The following is a 15,184-nucleotide window of genomic DNA, read 5'->3' as shown; positions in this document are numbered from 1 at the left end:
TGACCCCATCACCTGGTTACTTGTCATGAGCCTTGTCCAGGAATATCACTACAGCAACAAACCTTCCAATTCCCTGCTCCTGGGCTTCAGCTCAGTGAAGTTTCTCCTGTACATGATGACAACTAATGGGCCTACTCCAAGCCGATACCTCAAGCTGATGCTTCAAGCTGATACTCTGAAACTGCCATGCATCCAAGCCCTGGCCTACAGGAAGTTCTATACTCCGACAGTGGTTTGTACTCTTATCTGACCACCAGCAGTGACTTTCACATTTGTATCTGCTCTCTACCTTTGCTCTCAATTCAGTCTCCTGGGACTTGAATCTAGACCTTGAATCTAGACCCTGTGGTCACCTTGAGCCTTTCTTAGTCTTTCTGTAACCTATACATATCATTGTGTGGAGTAAGATGTATGATCTGAGTGTCATAGATATTAGCAATTAATTATGTGGTGCTGAGGATCGAGCCCAGGGACTTACATGTGCTCTACCACTGAGCTACAGCCCCAGCCCATAGGTGATCATTTTAATAAGATTGGAATAGAATAAAAGAACTTGAGATTGCCCAGTCTATGACTGTCAGGTGACACAATATTTGGTCAATAGCAAACAATGAAAGTGGTGTAGATTGTGAATTTATTGTTATTCAATAAATTCTGACATTGTGGAAAGACACAAACATATTTGGTCCATATTAATGGTATTGCTTGTGTACAACAGTAATGTAAATCTCATGGCCATTTTGTAAATGAGGAAAATGAAGTATAGAGAACTTAAGAGATCTATTCAGAATCATATATATGTAGCAAGACTAGGACTGGCATCTGGATTGTTTAATTCAATTCAATTCCATTCCTACTGTACCTTCTTTTCAGATGAAGATACTCATGATTTTCCCCTGTTATAATTAATTAGTATCAGTGATGGGACAAAGTTTGGGTTTTGGTATTTGAAATCTATGCGTGCTGCCACTTCCTTGTCCATACCCAGCTGCTAGATCTCATTAATCGTAATGCTTTTCCCCCACCAGTGTGGTTGTGGCTGGGGCTGTAGCTCAGTAGTAGAGCACATCTGAGTCCCTGGGTTCGATCCTCGGCACAACATAAAAATAAAAAATAAATAGAATAAAGGTATTGTGGAAAAAAATCTATTCTGCAACCTGCTTGAAAAAGCAGCTTACCATGATGGCAAAGAGCAAAGACTGAAGTCAAACCACCCAGGTTTGAATTCCAACTCTGCTACTTAGCAATTTGAACTCAGGCAAGTTATTTATCATTGCTAAGCCTAAATTTCCTCATCTGGAAAATGGGGATGTGTTAAAAATATTACTTGCCTCAGGGCTGTCATAAGAATAAATGCATTAATAGCTGCAGAGGTTAGAATAGTACCACACTATCTGTTTGTTAAATTAAAACAAAATAGGACGAAAACACAGCAATTCACCCACCTAACATCAATAAATAAAAGTCAGTTTCTTAGTTGCTATCCATTTATATTTTCTAGACTGGAAACCATTGTGGACCCATACTTGAACGTCCACACCTTAAAATCTAAGTGCTCCAAGACTGGGGGTTTCATCTGTCTTGCTTACTGCCATATACTCAGGGTTTTCTACAACAAAGATGCTCCAAGACACTCACTCAACATATACTCAAAATAAAAATGGAGGGTAACCACTTGACTTTATGGAATTGTCCCAGGAATTCCCCTGCTAACCAAAGAATAAACATGATGTCACATCTTCCTGACATAAGTATTTCCATCATGTTACTTTTGAAAAGGCATCTGTTTCACAGTCATGGAGCATGGCAGGTAAGAGTAGGGGTTCTAGAGCCAGATTTTTGGGATTCAAAAACTGGCTCTCTCACAAGATGAATCAATTTGAGAAATCACTTTATAGATCTGTATCATAAATCCTTCATCTACAATAGGGAGTTGGTTTTGAAGATTACATGAAATAATACATCAAAAAAAAAAAAAGCCAAGAATAGCACCTAGCCTGTAGTAAGTACTTGATAAATTTTTTGGTTACTGCTGCTGTGAAGAGTAGAAGAATTCCCTTTTTCCATGTTCCATAGAGAGAAAGGCCCTCAACCTCACCACAGGGTATGATCAAATCAACTGAAATGTCAGGTGTATCAAAATAGGTCTTTTGACAACTCAAACCTAACCATTCTGTTATGTAAAGTGTGTTATTTTTTACTCATTATCAAGAATCCCATCCAGAGCATCCTCTAGCATTAGTGGTAGCACCAGCAAAGATGCCCCAGATCTCAGGAATCCACTAAACAGAGAACCAAGAAGACCAAATGTTCAAGACATGTGCAGTCCTCTCATTGGGACCCAAGAAAAAACTTGAACCCAGTTTTTAAAAAGATCTCCAACATTTTTTTCTATACCCTCATTCAAAGGAAATAGAGCTTTAAGATCCATCCACCCTTCTACCCACATCCGTTCAAGATCCATTTAGTGCTTACCCTATGCCATATACTATGCTAGGTTCTATTGATAATGTGTCAAATAAGACACAGTCCCTACCATCCATCTGATTCCACTTCAGAAAGGGACAGACATAAACTAGCAATCACAAAATGGTACACATGTTTGGGAGCATAAAAGACCCAGGATGCTCCAGGTACCACCTGAGGAGTAGGAATCATGAGGTGTCTCTACAAGATTGTCTTTGAAATTACTAGAATTGTTTTTTTTTTTGTTGTTGTTGTTGTTGTTGTTGCCTTCAGATACACAAACTAAGTCCGTATAACATCACAGGCAACTCAATATCTAGGCCCCATGTCGTCATCCTTACCCAAATTAGTTGATCCTTTCCCACGCTCACTCTGGCCTCCAGGGGCAGCTGAGAAGCTCACGTTGTAGTTGGGTCGGTTCTGGGGAGAGGAGTGTGGCATGCTGGCCTGTGGCTTGGACTGTGGCTGCTGCCAGCTATAGCTACTTCCCTGCTGCCATCCTCCACCCATGGGCTGGGGAGATGCTTTCTGTGGTGAGCTGAGAGGTGGAAATCCTCCACCCAACCCAGTTGGTGTAGTGGGTTTGCTGGCAAATGAAGAGCTACCTACAGAAAGAAGGGGAGAAAGAAGGGAAGGCTCTTTTGAATTACCTCTAACTCTTGCATCTCAAGATACTGTTTGCAATGACTTCAGTGAAAATGCCTTGAATGATAGCACAATTAACCTTCCTAACAGGTAAAGAAATCGCAGGAATATGTATTATTTCCTTAATCTCCACAATGACACTTTAAGGCACATATTCATTCATTCTTTCTTCAGATGAACAAACTGCAGTTCAGAGTACTTAAATGATTTTGTCAAAGTCACACAGCCAGAATGTGGCAGAACTGGGACTTGAATCTAGACCTTTGATTCTAAGACAGAAGAGCTCTGGCTCTTCCCACAGTGCCACCCCTCCCTCACCTTCCACTTCTGAGCAGATTTTATTTCCTCACGATAGTAAAAACTAACAAATGACAAGATCAGGGACTAGAGCAAAGTTCACACACTAAGGAGCTACTTAACCTTCAATGATCAGAATTAATCATTGTTTGCTGTGTGAGTAAAGCATGGATAGTGCCCAAGAACAAATAAAATTATTTTAAATTTTTGCAAGTAAATTTCATTTTCACACTGCTTGCATTTCATTACAATGTTTGAAGAGGTAAAATGAGAAGCTGAACTATGGTGAGCTCCAAGGACCCTTCCATGCTAAAATATATATACAACTAAGTTTATACAGCTCTTTAGAATTTTTAAATGTGGTTATATGCATGTGTACCTTTGACCTACACAAGTGCCCAGTGTCCAGCATAGCACCTGGCATATAGTAGATGTTCAATAATACTAGAGGAAGAATGAATGAATAAACAATGCATGCAAGAATCAATGGTGATGCTGGGTGTGGTGGCACACACCTGTGATCCCAGCGGCTCAGGTGGTTGAGACAGGAGGATCTCAAGTTCAAAGCCAGCCTCAGTAAAAGCAAGGTATTAAGCAACTCAGTGAGACCCTGTCTCTAAATAAAATACAAAAAAGGACCGAGGATGTGGCTCAGTGGTTGAGTACCCCTGAGTTCAGTCCCAGTACCCTCCCCCCCGCAAAAAAAAAAAAAAAAGAATGAATGGTGAATGAGTGACAGAGCTGGGCTCAAACACAGGTTGACTCCAAATCCAATGGCAGTAATATAACATTTCCAGGGAGAAGAAAAGAGGAGTCCCAGGACCAGAATAGAGGGGAAATATCTATAGGAAAAAACTTACTATCCATATTCCCACAACACCATCACTCAGGTAAGTAGTATTACTGGCCCCACTTTAAAGAGGAAGAAATCAAGGCTCAGAAAGGTTTACTGACATCTCACGAGCACGTGGCTAGTAAAGTGAGCTGGACTTGACCGTATGCATCCTGCCTCATTTTCTGCACCCCAAATCCGTAATTCCTCCCCAAAGCTCCGACCTTTTTCTATAACTCCTCCCTTACGATCTCTTCTTTCTACAGATATTTCCCCTCTGTTCTGACCCTGAGACTCCTCTTTCCTTCCCCACTATGAAAACTGTATTACGGCTACTAGACTTGGAGTCACCGTGTGTTTGAGCCCATATCTGTCGCTCATTCACCATTCATTTTTGCATGCATTAATTTATTCACTAGTATTTGTTGAACACCTACTACGTGCCAGGCATTATGCTGGGCACTGGAATTATACACAAAACACGATACAGAAAATCCTTCAAAATCTAAAACATCTCCAGCTGGGTGAAAAACTTCACCCCTTTAAACCTCAATTTCCTCATCTGTGAAATTAAAACTATCTCTATATCCTAGGTATAGTGAGACACAAAAATTGTGTGAAAGCACTTTAAAACCCCTGAATTAAGTGAACTATTATAAAATAAGGCAAGCTCCTATGCCAACCACATGCCTGGTGTACCATATGGACTCAACAATACCTGATCTTAGGAACAGGTAATGGCAGGGTTTGTGCTAAAGTGTGGCATGGCCCTTGTCATTCTGGAACACACGGCATGAGGCCTCTCCACGTGTCCCAGTACTCCTGTAAATAGCACCTTAACATACACCTAAGGGTGGATATTTGAACTGGGGTTTCATTTTGTATTTTAGGGAAGCTTACTTTATTCTAAATATATCTGTCCTATTATTTTAAATGTTTTAAAGATGGAAAACCCTAAAGAACAACAATAAAAAACACCTTCCATATTCCCACCACACTCATCACTCATTGCTATTTTATCAAACACTATTGAGCCAGGCCGCAGACACAGTGTGAACTACTGCAGACACTGACCCTGCCTCTCCTGGGGCCCAACACTAGGACTTTCTGATATCGAACCTTCCAAACTTCCAGAATATTTTCTACACTGGCTCAGCAATTCTAATTGTTACTGCCACTGTAGCAGTGAATTGACAGAAATACAAATCAGTAGCTAAGCCCAGAGGTCGCTGCTATGGTCATCAAAGCAGAAGCAGTGCTTCTCACACTTAACTGCCATCAGAAGTGCCTGGTGGGGGGGAATTTTTTTTAATGCCCCATCCTGTGTAGCCTACCCTAGTGAGTATTTTACATTTGACTAAGAGTTCTCTCTTACAATCCAAACTCCAAAGAGCAGGAATTTTATCTGCCTTGGTCCTCTATTACAGCCTGAATTCTTAGCAGAGAGGAGGTAATCAAAAATTCCTATTGAATGAGGGAGTTAAGGCCCAAGGGTCAAAAACCATTGCCAAGATGAGCTAAAGTGAGCTTCCTTCCCACTCTCAGCTCTACCGGCTCAGAGTGGCTAAGACCTCCAAGTAAGTAAGTCTGGAAGGGATGAGAAGTCCCTTCTTCTTCAATTTTCCTTTCAATCCATTATCAATTTCTACTAAATTCCTTTACTAAATATCAGGTAGTTCTTCTGCCATTGCTCAGTTTCATTATCTAATTTTCTCTTGCAGCACCCTGCAGGTGGCCTTTCCCATGCCCACTCCTGCCCTGTTCATACCAGTTCTCTACAAAATGTCCAGAGTCATCTTCCTAAAATGCAAAATTGTCTCCTCAATTTGCACTCAGATTGGAGTCCAAACCAATACTGAAGTCTTTCCTGAGTTAGACATACTTGTTCAACACCATACCCCCACCTTTCTACCACAGATCCCAGCTCATCCTGCTCTCCAGAATTGGGTGGGGCTTTTAAACACCCCCTTCCCTCTGCCTGCACTCCTTTTCCTGGCTTAATTCTAACCATACCACAGGTTTCCGTTTAGAAACCATTTCTTCTGATCCTTTTATTGCCCCAGATTCTGGCTTAGGTTATCTCAGTATATCTATGAATTTCTTCAATCCTTCAGTTCCTGTCTGACTGCAGCTGCTATGTAACAAAAGAGGTCATCTGGGAGCTCATGTGTGAGATAATACAAGAACATTCAGAGACAAAGTGAATAGATTATGAGAGTTGTAACTTAATCAATGGCTTCATCCACTGATGGGGATTAACCTGGTGATAACTGTAGGCAGGTAGCAGAAAGGGTCACTGGGTGCATGGTTTGGGGATTTATATTTTGTCCCTGGTGAGTGGGGCAACACCCCCCTCCCCCCGCAATTTCCCTCTCTCTCTTTCCTTCCTTTTAACATTGTCCTGAGTTGCCATCCTCCTCCACACCCTTCTGTCATAATGTTCTGTCTCACTTTGGGACCAGAGTAATGAAGTTGGCCATCTATTGACAGAGACCTCTGAAACCGTGAACACCAAATAAACTTTTCTTTCCTCTAAAATTGTTCTTGTGAGGTCTTTCAGCCATGGTGGCAAAAAAGCTGACTAAAAACAAATGTGAAATTATTGGGTAAAAGTCAAATAGGAAATAGTATATTCTCAAATAGGATTATCTCAAAATATCTCTCCCAGATTACTTACTAGCTACAAAGGGAAACTGATACCTTCACAGTGAAGAAATGTGGCAGACATCATCTGCTCTGAAAATTAAGATCAAACCCAAACCGAGACTTTTTCTCCATCAGTCTGTACCTATCAAATATAAATATCATAAAAGATGGAGTAAGGCTAGGAATGTTTTCAGATTAAAGGAATCTAAAAGGACATGACAACTAAATGCAAGATGTAACACTGGATTTTTAAAAATCCTATAAAGATTTTTTTTCCTATAAAGATCACCTCTTCAGAGAGGCCTTTCTTAACTATCTACTATCTAAAATAACATTCCAGCCCATCCATCATTTACCACCTCCTTCCTTTCCTTATCCTACCCTTTGTCTTTTTCTTATTTTTTCCTCCATAGCACTTAGCATAGGGGTATGAGTGCAAGCTCCAGAGATAGACATCTTGGTGTCAAAGCCTTGTGACTTGGGTATGTTATACAAACTTTTGTGCCCCAGTTCCCATATCTATAAAATGAGGATTATAATATGTTATGATTTGGATATAAAATGTCCCCCCAAAGCTCCAGTGTTAATGTAGGAATAGTCAGAGGTGAAATGATTAGACTATGGTAACTGAAATATCATTAGTCCACCCTCGTGTGAATGGACTGACTGCTAACTGTGTGTGGCTGAAGGAGGTAGGTCACTGACAGTGTGCCCTGGAAGGGTTCATCTTCCCTGTGACTTGCTCACAAAACATTTCTCCTATAACCACTATTAATTTATGGTGAAAAACATTGGAGATATGGACCCTTCCCCTTTTCTTTCTCTCTGTTTCTTGTCTGTCATGAATGCAACAGCACTCCTCCACCTCACTCTTCCGCCATGATGTTCTGCCTCACCTTGGGCCCATAGCAATGGAGTCCATCCACCATTGACCTCTAAAACCATGAGCCAAAATAAACTGTTCCTCCTCTAGGTTATTCTTTTCAGGTACTTTGGTCACAGCAATGAAAAGCTGAGTAACACCTAATAGTTCCTACTTCAAAAGATTATTAGGAAGATCAAATTAAATAATATAAGTAAAACGTTAAAATAGTACCTGTTTCATCGTAAAACCCTCAATAAATATTAACAGTCTTTCTTTCTTTCTTGGTACTAGGAATTGAACCCATAAGTGTTTTACTACTGAGCCATAGCCTTAGTCCTTTTTTTTTTTTTCTATTTTAAGACAGGCTGGCCTCAAACTTGCAATCCTCCTGCCTCAGCCTCCTGAGTAACTGGGATTACAGGCATGTACCACCACATCCAGCTTATTATTATTATTTTTATGACTTGACATTGTATTATATACTTATTCATTTACTGTTTTTTTCTCCTTTCAGATTATAAGCTTGAGGAAGACAGGAATTTTGCTCTCTTTTAGTTTGGCTGGTTTTTATTAAAACAGTGCTAGCTAGCACAGAGAAACCACACAGTAAATATTTGATGATGAATAAAGATATAAAAAATGAATAGTCAGTGGTATTTTAAGTAGAATTTCACCTAATGTTATTACTTAAATTTTTGAAATTTACATTAAGATACAAATAAGGGAAGAGAAGAAGATGACTCTACAAAATAATTTCAAAATTTCTTAAAAAGAAAAAATAGGTCTAAAGAGTACAAATGCAAAGTTGGGATTCTGACACAATGATTGGCAAAAATGGCAGCCATGTTCACAATGCACGAAGATGATTTGGCTCTGAATGTCTCAGGAGGAGTTTCTGAGAACATAGACTATTAACATGGCCAATGCAAACCTTTGTGTCAGGGCCACTCAGTGCTTACTTAACCACTCCCGACTGCCCTAGAGAAGGAAGAAAGAAGTTTTAGACCATGTACTTCAATGAATACTCCTTGAATATAGGTTCCTCAGTAAAATAGGTTCACTATCGTATCCCCATGGAAAGGCATCAACATGAACACTAACTCTCAAAAGTTTTGTAGTAATCAAAGTCCACCAAACCCAGTGTTTTCCAAACTCACTTGCTCACAGAAAACTTGTCCTGTATCTTCTGTTAACTTATGGTGAAAAACATGAAATATGACCAAAAGAGTTGATTTTTTTGTATAGTATTTTATAAACTGACCACACAGAGTGTGGTTAAGGGGAGCAAGAAGACTAAGAGTGTGAGGTCCTCACAGGTAACACTACAGTAAGGTTTCTGCAAGGGTGGCATCATGTGATACAAATCCACCTGACCACCCTCATCTCTGACCATTTCTCTACACATTACCTTTGTTACAGCCAAACCCTAGTGTCATATGCTCCTAGAAGCTCTAACTACATTCATGTTACAAATTTATAAATGGCCACAAGCATATAAAAAGATTCTCGCATCTCTAATTATTAAGGAAATGCAAATCAAAATGATGATAAGATATGAATGACCTTACACATGTTAGGATGGCCATTATCAAGATCAGGCAGTAGGAAAACTAATTAATAGAAATTATTTCCAACCCAATATTTAATGCCTTTTTTAAAAATTTCAATTTCAACTTTCAGAATATACCTTAAGTGTATATACTATTTTAGATCCTGGGTAGCAGTGACAGCTGTGATGACCGAGATTTGTATTTGAAGCTTTTTAGCCTCAATTGTCATTTATATTTTAACCTGCGATGCTTGTACCTAGTGTCCCAAGGTCAGCAAAAGGATCCAAAGTCTGGGGCTTGTTGTGATGGGTAGGAGTGCCATGTGAGGATCCTGTTGGGCTGGTGGCAGCTGATTTGCTTCCCATCCCAAAACCTCCTAGGAAGGAAATAAGATTATTGAAAATGAGTCAGTTCTCAAAGGCTGAATTCTAAAATTCAGAATTCTAAAGCTACTAGTCATTTGTCTCTCAGCCAAATTAGGACAGGGTTTAGAAATGTATCAGGAGTTTCTAGACCCTGTTTCTCTGACTTGGTGAACGGTGACAGGGACAAGGACAAGGCACAGAACAGGCACATGCTCTTTCCTGGCCACTCACGGTAATTATGATTCTCATTGTTTCCCTCTCCTGTTGCCTGACTTCATTCTTTCTTATGGCATTTGGAGTCAGGCCTGGATGGGAAGAATTCTGGCTCTGCTTCTTCCTACCTAAATGACCTTGGGCATCTTGGCCAGCATCTTTGAGTTCAACGCTTTACTATTTTTTTTAAAACACATACTACAAAATCAAAATCACAAGCAATAAAAGGAAGAAGTAGACAAATGGTCCTACATTGTACTTAAAAATTGCACAGCAAAGAAAACAATCAACAGAGTAAAAAGACACATCATGGAATGAAAGAAAGAATTCACCAACTGTCATATCTGATAAGGGGTTAATATCCAGAATACATAAAAAGCTTCTATAACTCAATAACAAATTAACAAATAACATGGTTGAAAAATAATCAAAGAACTTGAACACACATTTCTCCAAAGAAAACTTACAAATGGCCACAAGCATATAAAAAGATTTTCAACATCTCTAATTATTAGGGAAATGCAAATCAAAATGATGATGAGATATGACCAACCCCACACTTGTTAGAATGGCCATTATCAAAATGACAGAAAATAACAAGTGCTGGGGAGGGTGTGAAAAAACTAGAATCCTTAGGCACCTATCAGTAAGAATGTAAAATGGTGCAGCTTCTGTAGAAAATAGTTATGAGGTCCCTCAAGAATTTTATAGTAGACCTACCCTATGATCTAGCAACCCTAAATTCTGGGTATAAATCTAAGGAATGAAAAGCAGGAATTCAAAGAGCCACTTGCACACCCACATTCATTGCAGCGTTATTCACAACAGCCAAGAGGTGGAAGCAACTTAAGTGTCTATTGACAGTGAAAGACAGAAAATGTGGCATATGTAACAGGGAAGATTATTCAGCCTTAAAAAGAAATAATTGTCCTCATGTAGTACAATATGGATGAACCTGAGATACATGAAACACGATAACCCAGTCACAGAAAGAAAAATGCTGTAAGATTCCATTTATTTAAGGTATCTAAAGTGTACAAACTCCTAGACAGAAAGTAGAATGATGAACAATCATTACCTGGGGCTGAGGAGAGTGAGAGATGGGAAGTTGTTTTTTGGTGGATGTAGAGTTTCAATCATGCATGATTGGCAGGGGGTTCTGGATCTGTTGTACAATATGCATGTGTTGACTGTGTTCTTGGAAATTGTAGGAAAGATAGATTTTTTTTATGTTATGACTTTTTTAAAGCCATAATGAAAACAAAAGGAAACAACAACTGACTCAGAAAGTTTTGCTAAGTACCTTGTCTGTGTGTGTGTGTGTGTGTGTGTGTGTGTGTGCACACAATGTTAGGAACTCAGTGACAGATAACACAGACAGTTCTCAGTTGAAGACAGAGTAGCCTTGAGAAAGAGATCTTATATGTTACAAACAGATTCAACCCCAAACAAGCATTTTATGAAGAAAAAATATTTTTATTTATTCAGTGAAAACATTTATGTTATTTCACTTAAACTTACATAACTGTGGAGATAACAATTATTATCTCCATTTTGCATATAAGAAACCTGGGTTAAAAACTTATCAAAAAATTCAAAAGTTTCTCAGTGGTAGAGTTAGACATGCATCAGATCTGTCTGATTCAATTGTCAAGATAGATATTTAGCAGGTGAGAGTGAGGAGTAATACTGTCATGACATCATGTCATCTTTAGGGATGACAAAAACAAACTACATAGGTGGAATATAACCCCCTGTTTTAGGCATTCACCTCATCTTGGGTGAAGGATTATGTTTGCAATTAGTAATTGGTTAAATGTGTACCAAAAAGAACCTGCTGGCATTTACCTGGTTTAGCATGCCAGTCCCAACCTCCAGAGACATCTGGCTGAATATTCACAGCAGGGGTGCTAGAAGCTGCAAAGGGCAAGAAGAAAAAGAGTGAGAACAAGATCCCTCAGAGGCCACTTTCCTGAGTTTATATAGGACAAAGCCACCCCTTCAGCAGAGCCTGCCTAGCTTCTCAAGTTCCCACCGCTCACTTCTCCTGAGCTGCCTCCACACTCTGTAGCACTTAGCATTTTCTGCCTTTCTCTATGGATGCTCACATAAGGTTTCAGAGAAGCCATAGATTATTCACCTCTGATCCTTCTTTGCACCACCTTTGTTTTACCGCAGTGTTTACCCACTTGGGATTATAATTGTGTGTATCTGTCTTCATTAAACTGTGGCTCCCTTGAAGGCAAGAATTCTCATTCAACTTTGTGTTTCCCACCTCTATACTTAACGGAGTGGGCAATAAGAAAATTAGGGGAAAATCCTTAAACTCAATTCTCTTTAGCTCAGCATTAACAAAGGTACTGAAGCATGATCCACTTAGAACTGAAATTCCGTTTTCTCCTCTGTTATGACATGAACTGAGAATTATGAGTCATTCAGAGCATGTATTGGGCAATGACTGGATACCACCCACTATGCTGGTGACAGGGGTGTGTCTCTTGTCACTCAACAAAAACCTATTACAGCTTCAAAATAGATCATTCTGACCCTTCTCAAAGATCCAAACATAGAATTTGAAAGAAATGTTCTGCTGTAAGAAAGAATTTCTTTCTAAGGTACCATTAAGTTTTGCCCATAAAAATGAGTAAGTAAAATGCTAACACAAAGTATCTTCCCATTTGTACGTTAAAAAGCACACACTATTATCGGCAATAATGACTCTTTCCTTTCTGCTCCTCCCTTCTTTTCCCACATGAAATCTGAAGTGGAAATTAGACAAATTTGCTATCTGATTTCCCTTAAACTCTGATCTTAGTCTTATATCCCTACAAATCACTAGAACTTCAAACTTATTAACAATCAAACCCAGAAATCCCTGATAACTACCTACCATATGCAAGGAACCATACCAAGGAGCAGAAACCTAAAAGACACATTGCCTAACCCTGAGAACTTACAATCAGCCAGAGATAGGAATATGTAACCAAAAAATAATAACAACTACCTAATAATTAAAACTCTATTTTGCCTTTCTTTATGGTCAGTTGTTTACTTGTGCTTCCAACACCATTTCCCTAGTGATTATTCTCTTCAGGATAGCTATTCAAAAAATATTTATTGAGCTCAAATTTCTTGATTCTTTAGAGGAGATTGGTGATAGCTTATTTAAAACCTGGGAGAAGCACCCCAAGAATTTGGAGGTGGGTGATCTGACCTCCCCATGCTGACATCAGACTCTTACCTATGTGCTGTCCCACGTGAAGATGATGTAACTGACTAACAGTAGAATAATAATTTCTTTCCCAAAAAGGATAATGGAAAATTCTCACTCACTGGCATGACATACCAAAATGAGAAACATAGTTACAAAATAAAGGAGTGATACCTGGCCTAAGCTGGGTCTAATCAGCTCACAAAAACCAGAACTAGATCCCATTTGCCAGGCTGAAGTAAGAGCATTCATGTCCAGGGGCATCAAAAGAAGTATTGCCCTCAAAACAGTAACTTCAAAGCATTAACCTCAGGAAATGAGCATTAACCTCATTGAATGACCTTACACTCACCAGCTCATGCATCTAAGAAACTTTGGTAGGACAAAAATTGAGTTCATTAATTTAATAATTACATATTAGAAAGATAGCACCTACTGTGTGCCAGTTATTCTTGTCAGGCAGTAGGGACACATTCATGGACAAAAATAAACAAAAAAATCCCTGCCATTGTGGGACACATGTTCTAGTAAGAACAAAAAATACACGTAATGTATATGTAAGTGAGTCCATGTATTGGAAGTTAATAAGTACAATGGAAAGGGAAATGTAGAACAGGGCAGACAATAAACTGCTATTTGAAATGAAGCAGAATAGACCCCATTGAGAGAGTAACAGTGAGCAACGACTCAAAGGAATTGAAGGAGTTAGCTACACAGATGTCTAGGAAGAAGTATTTGAGGTAGAGAGGAGAACTGGTACTATATCAAAGAGGCCAGTAGGGTTGGAAAGATAAGAGCAAGGGGAAGAAAATGGGAAATGAGGTCAGAGGCATGAGGTTGCTAAGGCATACAGGGTCCACACACACCACTGCAACAATTTGGTTCTCATGTTGTATGAAATGGAATCATTTTGAGCACCACCATGACAAGACTTACATTGTAAATGAGTAAGCAAAAATAACAACTTTTTAAAACTTTTATTTCATTCGTTCTTTTGAGTTATCTGTGACAGAATTATATATATATATATATATATATATATATATATATATATATATATACACACACACATATATATATATATTCATTCTGTGATGCATATGTAAGTGAGTCCATGTATTGGAAGTTAATAAGTACAATGGAAAGGGAAATGTATGTATGTATGTGTATGTGTGTGTATATATATATATCCTAAAAGCATGGAGGAGACACTCTTTAAGAGGACAGTACGCAGGGCTGGGATTGTGGCTCAGTGATGGAGCACTTGCCTGGCATATGTGAGGCACTGGATTTGATCCTCAGCACCACATATAAATAAATAAAATAAAGGTTCATTGACAACTAAAAATAAATAAGAGGGCACCACTCATGTATGAGAAGTAAACTTCTTGTGTATTTTCCTATAGACCCATTTCAAGTAGTTTAAGAGTAAAGACCAGTTGGAATGCAGGAGGGTGAGGCAGGAGGATTGCAAGTTTGAGACCAGCATGGGCAACTTAGTGAGAACTTGTCTCAAAATAAAAAGGGATGGGGAGGGCTGGGGTTGTGGCTCAGCGGTAGAGCACTCGCCTCGCACATACGAGACCCTGGGTTTGATCCTCAATACCACATAGATAAATAAAATAAAGATATTGTGTTTAACTACAACTAAAAAATAAATGTTTTTTAAAAAAGGGATGGGGAATATAGCTTAGAGGTACCATGTTCCTAGATTTAATCCTCATTATAGGGGGAAAATAACTGTTGGAAATCACCCATAAAATTTGTTTCTAGGAGCCAGGATGTGGCTCAGCGGTAGAGTGCCCACCTAGCATGTGCGAGGCGCTGGGCTCTATCCTCAGCACCACATAAATAAATAAATAAATAAATAAAATATTTTTTTAAAAAAAGTTGTTCCTAGATGGATTTTTCTTTTTTAGCCAAGTTACAGGTTGACCAATGCTGCACAACTCATCTTCCTTTTGCATTTACATGACTTCCACAAGATCAAACTGATAACTAGATGGCCATTAACCCTTAAGTTTAAGGTACTTCAATATTACACTGCCCTCTAGGTTGAAGCCAGTGATAGTCAACATCAGGAGAAAGCATCAA

General features: G+C 39.0%; 1 protein-coding gene across 4 annotated transcripts in view; it reads right to left on the bottom strand.

The window, feature by feature from the left end:
* The window catches only part of Dnajc6 (DnaJ heat shock protein family (Hsp40) member C6), a 152,984-nt gene that overhangs the window by 6,995 nt on the left and 130,805 nt on the right, over positions 1-15,184 (bottom strand). For all 4 annotated transcript variants that reach the window (XM_071618742.1, XM_071618740.1, XM_071618743.1 and 1 more), the window contains 3 exons: positions 11,728-11,796; positions 9,558-9,677; positions 2,808-3,071 (listed from right to left, as the gene is read on the bottom strand). In XM_071618742.1, the coding sequence (XP_071474843.1) occupies positions 2,808-3,071; positions 9,558-9,677; positions 11,728-11,796 (453 nt within the window). The remainder of the gene's footprint in view (positions 1-2,807; positions 3,072-9,557; positions 9,678-11,727; positions 11,797-15,184) is intronic.

This window comes from Marmota flaviventris, chromosome 10, assembly GCF_047511675.1.
Source record: "Marmota flaviventris isolate mMarFla1 chromosome 10, mMarFla1.hap1, whole genome shotgun sequence".
Taxonomy (NCBI): domain Eukaryota; kingdom Metazoa; phylum Chordata; class Mammalia; order Rodentia; family Sciuridae; genus Marmota; species Marmota flaviventris.
The sequence above is the reverse complement of the archived record's forward strand: the minus strand, read 5'-3'. Positions and strand labels throughout refer to the sequence as shown.